At 41.1% G+C, this 14,769-nt stretch overlaps 1 protein-coding gene across 1 annotated transcript; it reads right to left on the minus strand.

The window, feature by feature from the left end:
- Positions 1 to 12,264: 12,264 nt before the first annotated feature.
- LOC137496994 (DNA topoisomerase 1-like) lies at positions 12,265 to 14,510 on the minus strand. Its single transcript, XM_068225302.1, has 2 exons — positions 14,413 to 14,510; positions 12,265 to 13,100 (listed from the first exon to the last, which is right to left on the minus strand). Exons 1-2 carry the CDS (start codon positions 14,450 to 14,452, stop codon positions 12,388 to 12,390), a joined length of 753 nt encoding a protein of 250 aa, XP_068081403.1. The 5' UTR covers positions 14,453 to 14,510; the 3' UTR covers positions 12,265 to 12,387.
- Between the last annotated feature and the right edge of the window lie 259 nt (positions 14,511 to 14,769).

Here is a 14,769-nt window from a genome sequence, read left to right on the forward strand (position 1 = left end):
GACAGCTTAATTCGCAATAACCCTAATTGAGTTTAGATTTTTCTCCCAGTTCCTCCAATAGAAACTCCACTAAGAGCCACAATGTATTGACCTTAGTGGTTTCCTTTTGTTCTGATATTCTACACTTCTATTAATAACCTTGCCGCATTCGGGTGATAGTGGGTTCGAACCCCACTGGCGGCAACCTTGTTTTCCAGTGGTTTACCATTTTCACACCAAGCAAGTTCTGGGGCAGTACCTTAATTAAGCCCCCCACTACCTCCTCACTACTTCTAGACCTTCCCCTTCTTACCGTCGCCATAAGAGCTGTGTCGGTGTGACGTAAAGCTAATTGAAAGAGAAAACTTTACCCTAAATGTGGAGCTTTATCTTTACCTCCTGATAGAGAGCCTTGGGTCTGAGGTATATGCCATGTAGCAGCAAGCTTGCATTTGAGAAATGGTGCGCTCGAACCACGCCATGTGTAACCCTGAAGGGGTTTTTGTTTTTTTGTTTTCTTGGTATTTGCTTTACGTCGCACCGACACAGATACGTCTTACGGCGACGATGGGATTGGAAAGGCCTAGGAAATGGAAGGAAGCGGCCGTGGCCTTAATTAAGGTTCAGCCCCGGCATTTGCCTGGTTTGAAAATGGGAAACCACGAAAAACCATCTTCAGGGCTGCCGGCAGTGGGGCTCGAACCCACTATCTCCCGATGACTGGATACTGGCCGCACTTAAGCGACTGCAGCTATCGAGCTCGGTCCCTGAAGATGTATTTCCATCGTTCCCCATTTTCACACCAGGGGCTTGTATCATAATTACTTCCACAGCCACTTTCTCTCCCATCGTCGCTGTTAACCTGAACAGTTATGATGACGTTAAACCTTTGCAAAGATCATCTTCCTGTTGCAAACGAAATATTATTCCACCAATCGCAGCCCTGCCGAAAGTACGTCCTCATCTGGCACACCTTGGCAATGTGTCAGTACCGAAAATTCGAAACCTTAATTCTATCTACCATAATCTATGATAATTTTTATAAATAACAAACTAAATTAATCCTTATTTCTACTTATTTATTAAATATAATACCTTGAAGGAAAAGAAAATATGGGATGATAACAATGTGTACCTATATATCTCATAATCTCTGGTGAAATAAACATCCCCTGAAAATGCTCGTTTGTGCAATAGTCCTTCGTATTTACATTTCATCTGCATCATAGTCATATTTGACATAGGTTCCTTTAACTAAAACTGGTCAGTCATTCTCTTAACCTGACATTTCTCATAATTTTAATCTACTTTCTTCATCCAACCTTTGATCTACTCCACTCTTAGAAAATTGAAGTTTAACATCGCTAGTAAAATGTCCTACCTAAAGTAGGACTGGACGCTGAAAGGCATAACAGTCTATAATGTTAATGTATGCATGTATATATGTAAAGTATAATCTATTTAGATTGATCATAACCTGAATGTAAACTGGTCTACATCACATAATTCTAAAGTTTCAATCTGAATCTCATTATTTATCTTTATTATATGAAATTGTATTATCTGAAACCCTATCATCTGTAATTTTATTATTTGGAACCTTATTATACGTTATCTGCTTGTCTGGTGCCTTATTATGGCTTTCGTTGATTTTTGGGATTCGGAATGCTAAATAACTTTCTCATATGTAGCAATTATTCGCTGTCGTAAGGCTCATCATTGCCAAATGAAATATATTCACGCATATCCTTCATGTTTTAAAATCATATATCACTTTAGCAAACATTAATATGCCAGGCCTAACCTTCATTAATCATAAATTAGCGTTAGAATCTAAGATTGTGCCCATATGTATTGTGCTTCATCTTTGGTAAATTATACGTTAAACTCTATAGTCATTCAGTAGTGCCATTCGCTGAACTGTATCGTGAAACTCTAAACACGTCGTTTATTCCAAAGGATATCAGCTGACTGCTGTTCATTACTACGAGCTTTTATTTAATATGGGACTCCGCTGTGAGCATACTCGTCTATTCATTTTTGGACACAAGACTTGCCATACAATGATTCCTTAACTACGATCCTACTCTCATGAGCCACTTAATTTCGCAATACCTTCTTATTTCTTCATAATTCCCGACGCATAAACATTCGTATCTCTACATTATCATAAGTACTCAATTCAAATATGTATTGTCGTAGTCAAAACTCATCTCAAATCTTCTTAAAAATCTCTCATTCATTACAATATTAACCTTCCCTCGACGATATTGCTTTTGTATTTGCCCATAATTCATATAGGATCTATTTCTTCTTTGCATTATATAGTCGTAGTTATATCTGTCAATATACTTGCCTGCTAAAAACAATCTACATCTCACACAGCATGTATCCTTCCCATTAAAACTAAATCAAACCCCATGGCACTACAGTCCTTGAAGGACATTGACGTACCAAGCGACCGCTGCTCAGCCGGAAGGCCTGCAGATTACGGGGTGTCGTGTGGTCTGCACGACGAATCCTCTCGGCCATTATTCTTGGCTTTATAGACCGGGGCCGCCATCTCACCATCCGATAGCTCCTCAATTCTAATCACATAGGCTGAGTGGACCTCGAACTAGCCCTCAGGTACAGGTATGCATCGCTGACCTGGCCGGGAATCGAACCCGGGGCCTCCGGGTACGAGGCAGGCACGCTACCCCCACACCACGCGGCCATCCTTCCCAATACTTTCTAAAATACGACAGAATCGCCCTTCTGTGTGACTTGGGATCTTATATTCATACACAATACACTATTTTATGGCATGAACACAACCGTGGCTGAGGTAAGGGTTTACTTAAAACGAATATCGCTTCCTACCAATATACATATGATCTAGCACAAATACCATTTGTCAGTTTACCTGACATAAATTAGTTTCTGTAGATAATGTTTGGCATCCGGATTAAATATAACTGGCAATTGAAATTTAATTAATATTGTCTACCAAATAATAAAACGAATTTTGAAAACAAGAAACTTATCTCGCATCCGTCACTCTTCCGAGCTGGCTTCTCCTTCTTCTCAGCTGCTACATGTGATCCTTGAGGCCGGCATCTGGTCTTCTGCACGTCATCTCAGGTCACAATGAATTATCATCTTGCGCCTCATTATGTAATTCTGGGCAATCCACTAGCATGTTTAACAAGACTCCATGGTGTCACACTCGTTCATGAAAACATACAAGAACATTCGGATGACAGAATACATAATTATACTGTTCATATAGCCACTTATATTGCTATTTCTTGAGCTACTTGTGATGCGTATAAATACGGTATAAATTATTGTTAATTATGATTTCTCTCGGCTAATATGAATCTTAATTAATTAATTCTGCTCTTTCTTTTCCTATAGTGGATTGCCTAGAGGTACAAATAGCCCTCTCGTTGCTTCCCGATGTAATGGTCCAGATATCTCTTTTTATTATTATTATTTCTTTTTGAAATTACGGTTTTTCTAGCCGTATTTCTCTCTGCTCATATGCTATCTGGCATAAAATTCCTCTTTAATCTTCCTTTTAACCAGTTTTCTTGGTGTACAGTGACGATTCGGTGCCTTTGCTGGCAGGACCTACTGTTTACAGTGCACTATGTCTTCTGGTATAGGCTAGAGAAATTTTGTTACTTTCATAGATCTGTCTCTGTCTTATCCTTGGCTTTGACAATATGAAAGTGACTGAGGTATGAGCGATGCTAGTAATGCCATTCCTTGTGCAGCCAGTCCCTGCAATGAATGGTGTGAAAACGTTGCTCATAGAGTCGGTTGATGCATGCATTTCAGAGGGCTTGGCAGACTGATATGTAATAGCAACTTCTGGCTTAGTGAGGAAAGCAACGTGAAACTACCTCACTCCTAATTTCCCTAGTAGCCTCTTCAGTGATACATAGGCCATCTATGACAGCTGAGGATCCAACCAGCCTTAGGGCTGAAGACTGACCATACATACATTATCTTCTTCACAGTCTTTTTGTGTGCTATCCTCTTTTTTCTCAGTAAAGAAAGATTCAGAATTCAATTATATTTAAAAAATCCAGATTCCGTTTCGAGGTTCTTATACATGGCCCTAGCGATTCCATGCCTTCTATTATGCAGTCCATCTGTGTTTCGGTGACACTTTGCGCTCATTTATTCTGCTTGAAGTCGCCATCGGCCATTTTGTCCGTCCCGATCTCCTTTATATTTCCATATCAAATACAACGTAATGTACATGCAATGCTACAATACGAAACAATCATGTTAATATTTCTACTAAGTAATAACTAACCGATCACCGCCGGTATCGTGAATTTTATTCCCAAGTTGTTCGGCCCAGGTCACTAACATCCCAGGAATAAATTTTAATGAACACTTTCGTACCAAATGAATGTGCACCCACCGAGCGAGTTGGCCGTGCTTTTAGCGGAGCGCAGCTGTGAGCTTGCATCCGGGAGATGTTGGGTTCAAACCCCACTGTCCGCAGCCCTGAAGATAGTGTTCCGTGGTTTCATATTTTCACACCAGGCATACCTCAATTAAGGCCACGGCCGCTTCCTTCGCACTCCTAGCCCTTTGCTGTTCCATCGTCTGTGTTGATGCGACATAAAACAAATCGTAGAAAAAGAATGTTCCTCCCGCGCGACTGGAATCAAAGTGAAACATTTTCGTCCCTAATCTTTTGTCTCTCATTTCCGTGCTTTCCATTCGTTAGGTACGAATATAACGACAGGCCTATATGCTATCGTTCTCAGAACTCAAAGAACGCTACCAGATAAATATAGAGTATCTGCATTACAAACCAAATGGCTTCTAATTTCAAAGTGTACGAATTCCGAATTATCCGCAAATGGACCGGCTGACTACTCCCAGTCCAAACGTCGCAGGCGGCGGAATAAAGAATCTCAGCAGTCATTTCGTGACATACTGCTACCCTGCTGACACTAGGCTGAATTTTTCCGGCCGATATACGATACCTACCTCATACATCTGTCGTGCATGCTAATATTTTTCGGCTAATAAGTTTACTTTACAAGAAAAGGAATAGGAAATCTTAATTTCTGTATAGAATATATGTACACTATTTCTCCCGTCTGGTTCAGGTCTAACCCAGCGCTTCATAAGATTCGTGATGCCTATCTCGTAGAAAGTGGCATCTTGTTGCCGAAGCCAAGTCCTTACTTCGTATTACACATCTTCATTTAAGTGAAGTTCTCACCTTCCAATCAGAGGTACAAAGAAATATTGGATGTCCGAGGCCGACCTTTGCGTTCTGCATCATTGACCCCTTCTCTTCGCTACATTGTTGCGATTCATTGTCGTTTCGGCACACATAGCAACATGTCCTCGATGGATTTCACACCTTTCACCCACAGAATCGGACAAGAGAGCGTACATCCTCACGTATCCAGTTCTGTATGCGACCGCCATTTTTAAATGCTTCTGTACTTTCAACAACGTTGCACAGTCTGTTATGTGGTTTGCCAACCACAAAGATAATCACTCGCATGCACTGTATGTGGCTGCAATAGAGGAGCTGTAAAAGGGGGAGATGATGTAGGAGTAAGCACTAGACCTATCAATATTCCAAAACACCGCTCGTTTCTGGCGTTCTTCTGTCAACGGATACTGGTTTATAACGTGCAGTTCTCATCTTCAATCCACTGCCGGCAGTAGGTCATATATCACTGCTGAGTTTTACTTGAGGTGCTCTCGGCCCAAAAGATGGTTGGATAGTCAACAGTTCTACCACTACCTGCCATCGGTAGCCTACGTGTCACTGAGGAGGCGTATTAAGGAAATGAATAGTGAGTTGATATCTCATTGCTTTCCTTACCGAAACAGATGGTGCTATTGCGTATCAGTCAGCACGTCAACTGAAATATGAACACTAACTGACCTCGGAACGGCATTTTTATTCGTCATACTGGCTGAGTGAGGACTGACGTTAGTAGTAATACTGATATCTCAATCAAAGCCAAGGATGAGACTGAGACAAGGGAATGGAAATAGCAAACTTCATGTATCCCACATCAGGAGACACACTACATCTCACCGGAGATGAACCTATGCAGTTCTGCGAAGTACTGAGTTCATTCTGATTGCGTGGATGAACGTATGATGTTATAATCTTCGGGTCATACAGCTCTGAGTTCTTTTCCCAACCAAGTAGTGACATTTTAATTGCGAAGTGTCATTTCCTGTGGCTTGGTATTTCTTCTGTACCTAGCATACCTGCAACTCGCACACCACATTACCCTCCATTATACTGCACTTCCCTCTCCAAACACAGCTTATCTCCTTCGGAATTTGTGTCTTGTAAGGGCTGAAACAGGCTGTAAAAACGAACGTTTTATCCTATCATCATGGTGATACAATTTCCATAAACATGAATGTAATTACGAAGTCATAACTGCCAACACAGAGCCGGAGTAGTAAGCACATGTCAAAATTCGAAACGAGAATAATCACAAGAATCTGAAGAGTGTGTGAAAGAAAATCACAAATATTTTAACGTTTTACATTACCCTCACATTTTCAGAATACTTTTTTTTGCTAGGGGCTTTACGTCGCACCGACAAAGATAGGATTTATGGCAACGATGGGATAGGATAGCGATATACCGAGGGGTCAAGATAATTGTAGACATTCTTTCATAGTCAATATTAATGAAACAAAATGACATACTTTTACAATTTTTGCAAGTGGGGAAAGTTTATTTTATGTGTTCAAAGTGACCCCCATTAGCAGCCAAACATCTTCTATGCCGCTGAACTGCTGACCGAAATACGGCTGTGAGTGTTGCCAGTGTGATAGCCGCACAGGACGCCTCGATCCTTTCTCGTAGCTCGTTCAGTGTAGCTGACTTCTGTCGATAAACATTTTTCAGGAACCCCCATAGGTAGAAGTCAAGAGGTGTAAGGTCTGGAGATCGTGGTACGTACTCAACAGCTCCTCTTCGACCTCCCATCGTCCAGGTAGATTTTCATCCAAGTAGGCTCTGACATCTCTGTGGTAGTGAGTCGGAGCGCCATCTTGCTGCAGGTAAAATCTTTCATTTCCAGACACCTCTCGGATGGCAAGTAAAATTGATATTTGCAGCAAATGAATATATATCTTCAAAGAAGAATGGGCCAACCAAACCGCGAGATGACAGACCACACCACACATTAACACCGGGTAGATTAACGTGTCCACGTGAACGTGAGAATTTTCAGGAGCGCAGTACACGCGGTTGTGGCGGATTACAGTACCATTCACTTTGAATTGCGCCTAGTCAGAGCAGATATCCATCTTGAGAACCGTTCAACCTCGTGAAGCATGCCTTCAAACCACTCTCAGTACTCCATCCTTCGATCCGGGTCGTCCTTATCCATAGCGTGCAGTGATCTTGGGATGTACTTTTCCACTTTGCAGCCTTCAGAATTCGTCGTACGTTTGATCGTCTTACTCCACCTTCACTTGCACCCTGATTCACAGATTTTGAGGTGACCTAGTAAAATGTTGCAACACAGTAGCGCTAGAAGTCGGACTTGCTGATGGTTTTGGTCCGCCAGTCCTTTTCTTATACACATCCTGAACAGTATCGTCGGCTTCTAATTTATCCCGAATACGATAAATTGCTCCACGTGTTCCGTACACATTACGTCATTGCCGTTGTACCTCCATCATGTTTTCGTGCTTTCAGTACCAGTTAAATACGGCATTACGTTGCTCAAACGAAAATCTTACTATAGTCCGCGCACCTTTTATCGATATTTCTTTGTACGGGGTGTGAAGGAAAGAGGGAGCTCTCACGGTTCCGGTTATACTGCCATTTGAATGAAAATGAAATCTGAATTGAATCGATAATATGATCGATCGATATGAATTTTCTAAACCTTTATTATCTTAAGCCAACAATTGTGTCATACACACTTTATATAATATTATATAACATTTCTCGATGCGAATCTTGTTCCCAGCATGAATTCTATAGTTTGGCTTTGCTGTGTAAACAACAACAGTACTAGTGCGCAAAGTGTACGGCAGATGTCACACAGTGATATAAGCGATTCATAGTTTGTGTTTCAAAGGTTGCCAATACGAATCTCGAAGATACCCGTGGCCGACCTGTTCAATACTAGGGTGTCCATGTATCGCTAAAAGGTGCGCGTACGGTACATTCATTTCTGAACTGCCATCTGCTGGAAAATGCGCCCCAACATTGTCGCGCTATTCACGTGACCTTCATCACCTGTTGAGGAAATAATGGACTACGCTGCCGCGCAAGATTTGTCACGATATGTCATTTTGTTCCAAGGATATTAACTATCAAAAAGTGTCAACATTTTTCTGGGTCCCTCTGTAAACTGACGTACTTCACGTTTCTTGAAGATAATGTTCTTCCCCCTTAGAATAAACCATGTCTGTTGATAACAGTTGAAAAGAACTTTACATACAACAAGAACTTAAAAGTACATCATATTGAATAATGTATTTTTTCCTATAGCCCGCATAAACATTACGCCTGTTTTATCGTTCCAGTCACTTGTGCTCTTTAAATGCTGTTCTACATACAGAGACGATCTATTCTGAAAACTATTCAGAACACGGGGCAGATGGCCGATACATTCAAAGATCCTAACAAAATAGTAATTTGTTTGCCTAAATTTTGCCGGCCGACGGATGTATTCCTACGGACATTAGTGGTTGCCAATAAAATTCGAACGTGTTTTTTCAAGGACCTGACTTCAACATTTCACATTAGATACCTCCTCAATTGTTTCCAAGAGATGGTATATATCCAAGTCAACCTCGTTCTAGACTGCCATAACTATGAAAAGACGGAAATCGAATCCAGAACCAACTGTCTACTTAGTATCCAGTTGTGCTACCTCTAGGAATGGACTATCCGTCATATATCTAGAGATAATAATTAGAAGTCGCTCTCTCGTGGATTATGCATGACAAAAGAACAGAATGAAGACATCGCACTGCGTTAGATTAGAAAGATTGACTTCAAAGAAAGAAAGAAAGAAAGAAAGAAAGAAAGAAAGAAAGAAAGAGAAAGAATTAGTCACATCATAGTGGATGTGAGAAGAATCACATACCATGAATTACTGAACGTGAGGATTGGTAGAATATACGAATAGCACCTTGCAGATACTTGCGCAGAGAATATAAACTCTGTGAGAGAAAAATGAAATGGCGTATGGCTTTTAGTGCCGGGAGTGTCCGAGGACATGTTCGGCTCGCAAAATGCAGGTCTTTCGATTTGACTACCGTAGGCGACCTGCGCGTCATGGTGAGGATGAAGTGTTGATGAAGACAACGCATACACCCAGCACCCCTGCCAGCGAAATTAACTAATGATGGTTAAAATTTCCAACCATGGTGGGAATCGAACCCGGGACCCCTGCGTCCAAAGGCCAGCACGTTAACCATTTATCCATGGCGCCGGACTCTGAGATAGAGATTGCAGAAAACAGACCTGAAAAATACATTACAGGTATAAATTACATATAATATCCCTCATGCCTAGTAGATTTCATTGTATAGAATTCTAAAATTTCCATTTATCAGCAATTGCAGGTTTTATTCCCAGCAGTCAGTAGATTTAAGGGCACGTTAAACAATCTTGATGATGCTGTTTGTAATTTTAAAAAAAAGTGTAATAATGTCATGAGTTGGCGTCTCTTAAGGGGAGGGTATGCTATTCACTAGCTTACTTTCTTCCTTTCTTTCTTTCTTTCTTTCTTTCTTTCTTTTTCTTTCTTTCTTTCTTTCTTTTTACTTCTGACATTTATCTCAATTTATTGGGGTTTGCACCGGATGTGGACTTGGGCCAGTTTTAATGTCGAAGTGCATTAAGACGAACTTAAATACTCAGAAACAGAGAAAATAACGATACGGACATAAAACCGTCTACCTGATCGGGCATAAAACCCGTGGCCCTCTGAACCGAAAGCCACTATGCTGACCATTCAGCAAAAGAGCCAGACACTAGCGTAAATTTAGTAAAATCAAATGTTTATAACTCAACAAATACAAACTCTTCTTAAACGGACGGTTGCATACTTAACGTAAATTTATTACCGTTAGTGAAATAGTACAATATTTTAAAATAAGTGGTCATTTTCTGTAACATTTATCGGATTTCTAGTTTTTGCCGTTATGTGTTCTTATTCGTCCTCCTAAGTTTCTATAGTTTTGGTTCATTTGCATTACTACTGCTTCCTAGAGGGTGACGCCCTTCCTTTGGCAAGAAGAAGTATTGCGGTGTTTTTTTTCTATTCGCTTTACGTCGCACCGACACAGATAGGTCTTATGGTGACGATGCGATAGGGAAGGCCTAAGAGTGGGAAGGAAGCGGCACTGGCCTTATTTAAGGTACAGCCCCAGTATTTGCCTGGTGTTAAACTGGGAAACCACCAAACCATCTTGAGAGCTGCCGACATTGGGATTCGAACCCCACTATCTCCCGGATGCAAACTCACAGCTGCGCGACCCTAACCGCACGGCTAACTCACCCTGTATATTGCGGTGATTTGAGATGAGGAGTGTGAGGGAGAGAGATCGTGATCTATAAAAGGAACTGTTCCGTAATTCAAATTAGTGAGGAAAATGGAAAACATGGGAAAACCATTCTCAGGACAGCCGTCGGCGGGACCAGTTACTGCCCTCCGAAATGCAGAGCTGTGGACCCGAATCCACCGTTAAGCGGACGTTTCTCTCTTCGGTGTTTTCCATTACTTATAATGAAGTACGTATACTAAATTATGCTGCATTTCAATAGTGGCAAAAAATGCGATGTCTCATTCAAATTAAACTTGTTTTACTGCAAAGCAGTAACTGCGTCTATGTCACTCAACAAACAATCGATCTCCTGAACTATACTGCACAGAGTGTAACAACAAACTACCTGATATGCAGAAGCATATGTTATAAGGACATGGATCCGTAAATGCTTTATTTCCATGTTAGAAGTCACTGAACCGGGCGAGTTGGCCGTGCGCGTAAAGGCGCGCGGCTGTGAGCTTGCATCCGGGAGATAGTAGGTTCGAATCCCACTATCGGCAGCCCTGAAGATGGTTTTCCGTTTTTTCCCATTTTCACACCAGGCAAATGCTGGGGCTGTACCTTAATTAAGGCCACGGCCGCTTCCTTCCAACTCCTAGGCCTTTCCTATTCCATCGTCGCCATAAGACCTATCTGTGTCGGTGCGACGTAAAAGCCGCTAGCAAAAAAAAAAAGAAGAGTCACTGAGTAAAACTATTACATAGTACATTGCCGGATCAGGTTTAGGGATAGCATGCCAGCCTCTTACCTGGAAACCCCCGGGTTCGATTCCCGACCAGGTCAGAGGTTTCATACCTGGATCGGTTCAAGGTCCACTCAGCTTACGTGAGTACAATTGAGAATCTATATCTCCCATGAATAATGGGCAATGTAGAGTTGTAGAAAATTAGTTCTAATATGAGAATAAAGCGTTTCTGTACCCTTGTCCATGCAACATATATTCTTCTTGTAGGTGTGAAGAATGAGTCCTGAAATGTTGGCCTATATTATTGTTACACACTGTATCAGACAACACCTCTGCTTGTGTAGGTCATGGTGACTCTGTAGGAGCTAATTCCGTTATAAGGCTATCCTGTGCACATGTTGTTGAGACTAATCCTTCCTGCTGCTTATACTACCCCACAAACGCTCACGCAACATTTTTACTGGAGTTGAGCGGAGAGCGCCTCTCGCTTTTCCCTTAGATTGATACAGGTTAACTGTGGACCGATTTGTCCCGTTCATTTTAACCTTTCACTAGTACATTATAAATCAATCAATCAATCAATCAATCAATCAATCAATCAATCTATCAATCAATCAATCAATCACTACTGATCTGCAATTATGGCAGTCGCCCAGGTGGCAGGTTACCTATCTATTGTTTTCCTAGACTTTTCTTAAATGATCGCAAAGAAATTGCAAATTTATTGAACATCTCCCTTCGTGAGTTATTCCAATCATTAAATCCTCTGCCTACAAACTATTTCAGGGAAGCGTCTTACTTACAAACTGGAATACAGAAAGTTAGAATAATGTTTTTTTCATTTTCTTTTACTGCTTGCCTCACGTTATTCTGTTACACCTGGGCCTATCCCACTGCAGTACCTCTCGATGCAAGCTGGCAGCTACGTGATACAAGACACGCAGCCACTTGATCAGTGAATAAGGTTTACATTTTATAACATTTCGTGGGGGAAACTACTATTTAAATAAGATAAAATACAATGCATTCAAATCTATTATTTATTATGTTATTCTACAAGATGTTTCAAATTTAATAACAAAACATAACTCTTCAGCAAACATATCTATGATAACGAGGATAATTCGTAAATGTGTTGTAAGAAATTATTTTGAAGGCCAATCGCAGTCTTGAATGGACGGGTTGAACTCGAGTTTGTCTGGACACTGGAACAAAGTGGCTTTCTTCGTGTTCAGATCACACTTGTAGAACTTGGTCTTGTCACTAGGATGTGGTAGGTGCCACCTGTGGGCCATGGCTCCCTTACAGATATCTCCTTCTCCTGAATCTCCCGAGCTATCTCCAGAGCTATCTCCAGAATCTTCACAATCTCCAGACTCACTGGACGAAGAGGAAGATTCACATTCCTTGGGAGGTTTCGGTGGTGCGGATTTCTTAGCGATTGTGGTGGACCTCTTGGTGAGCTTGCTTGGCTCCTTCTTGGTTGCTGTGGGGGGTGGAGTTGATGGTCTTGGTTTAGGAGTATTAGGAGACTCCTTACTCTCAGAAGAAGAGGACGAGTCGTCTCCATTACCATCTCCTGAATCTCCTCCAGAACCGTCCCCAGACCCTCCTGATCCTCCAGCATTACATCCTGCTCTGTTCGGCCAGTCACACACCTGCAGTTTAGGGTTGAAGTGCAGCCCAGAGGGACAGCTCTCCTGTTTGGGCGTGGCGTGGTCACAGCGCCAGTACTTGGTGCAGTCTTTGTTGTCCGGCAGGTGTTCGGTGCGTTCCTCAGGGTCCGGGTCGGGACATGACCCCACGGGGCTGGAGCGGGCGTAGGCAAGCGTCACCAGGACGACGGCGAGAAATAGAACTGTTGGCAGAAACACGTACCTGTGATTTATTCGTTTTACAGCAATTTAAACATATGCAGATAATTTAACATGTGAGGATGTGTTGATCATCGTCCAGTTTTACGTATCATCCAACCTGCTCGGCCTAGCATTTTATTATATTTATGACTGTTCAATAAAATACCGAACGACGTACTTTACCTCATATTTGTAATAAAATTAACATTTAACTCTTCTTTATTTTGTTTAGCCGTTTTTATTTTCAACAGTATAGTCTGGTTTTAAAACGAAGTATGATGAGTTCACTTCATGCATACTTTTGTTTATTATTATTATTATTATTATTATTATTATTATTATTATTATTATTATCATCATCATTATTCTTCCGCCTCTTTGGTGTAGTGTTTAGCGTGATTACCTGCCACCCCCAGAGGCCAGGGTTCGATTCCCGGCTCTGCCACAAAGTTTGAAAAGAGATGCGAGGGCTAGAAAAGGGTCCACTCAGCTTTGGTTAGACAACTGAGTAGAGGTTTGTTCGAGTCCCACTTCAGCCATCCTCATCCGCTTCCTTCCCTCTTCCTTGCCTGTCCCTTTCAAACTTTCCATCCCTCCACAGGACCCCTGTTCAGCACAGGAGGTAAGGTCGCCAACCGACGCTCCAGGACACTGCCCTTGAGGCGGAAGAGGTGGGATCTCTCGCTGAGTCCGAGGGAAATACCAACCCTGGAGGGTAAACGGATTAAGATAGAAAGAAAGAAAGAAAGAAAGAAAGAAAGAAAGAAAGAAAGAAAGAAAGAAAAGATTATTATTATTATTATTATTATTATTATTATTATTATTATTATTATTATTATTATTATTAACCATAGATCGAAGAGACGTGGGAAATATCTGGTGAACTGTAAATGTTTGTGTCATTTGTTCATGTCATCCAGTAGCTCTTTAAGTTATTTCTATTCTCGTTCGTGCAGTAGTTGAGACGTTTATAAATCTATTACAATAATGTAATATATATATATATACGGACAAGCGAATCATTAAGTACTGCTTCCATTTAAGATACTTTCAGAAAGCAACTAGAATCAACAGAAACATATAAACCTAATGCAGATCTTTGCAGTATACTAGTCTGGGATATTCGCAACCGTAACGCATTCTGTACAGTGGAACTGGTGCCGCACGTACTCCACCTAACCTGTTGTTACTTAAATGTGATCGTGTCGACTTTAATAAATGAACATAAGTGAACGTTCCGATACAAACACACATTAAAATATTAAATGTCATCATTATGCACAATCTAAAGAAAGCCTCTTTTTAATGTATTACCTTTCATTGCTGCGGTGCCCTCAGGTAATCTGATGAACATACCCACTGCCGCGTGTTATATATATAGTACCTTTTCGTACTTTCTATCTTAATACTGAGTTATCGTAACTGTCGTCCATAGTATCGCTAATCCTTATAAGCTTATACTTTCAACATGGAGAAGCCATTCATCACTTCGAGCACTGACAGGTTCGTTGACTGATTTACTGTTTATTAGAGTGACAGCTTAATTCGCAATAACCCTAATTGAGTTTAGATTTTTCTCCCAGTTCCTCCAATAGAAACTCCACTAAGAGCCACAATGTATTGACCTTAGTGGTTTCCTTTTGTTCTGATATTCTACACTTCTATTAATAA

Source organism: Anabrus simplex, chromosome 1 (assembly GCF_040414725.1).
Source record: "Anabrus simplex isolate iqAnaSimp1 chromosome 1, ASM4041472v1, whole genome shotgun sequence".
Classification (NCBI taxonomy): Eukaryota; Metazoa; Arthropoda; class Insecta; order Orthoptera; family Tettigoniidae; genus Anabrus; species Anabrus simplex.

Bases quoted from the DNA above. Each gene is read 5' to 3' on its own strand.
- LOC137496994 (XM_068225302.1), bottom strand. From the start codon at position 14,452: ATGTTCATCAGATTACCTGAGGGCACCGCAGCAATGAAAG. The intron at 13,101-14,412 runs GTAATACATTAA...TTCTGCCAACAG, and splicing joins GGGCACCGCAGCAATGAAAG to TTCTATTTCTCGCCGTCGTC.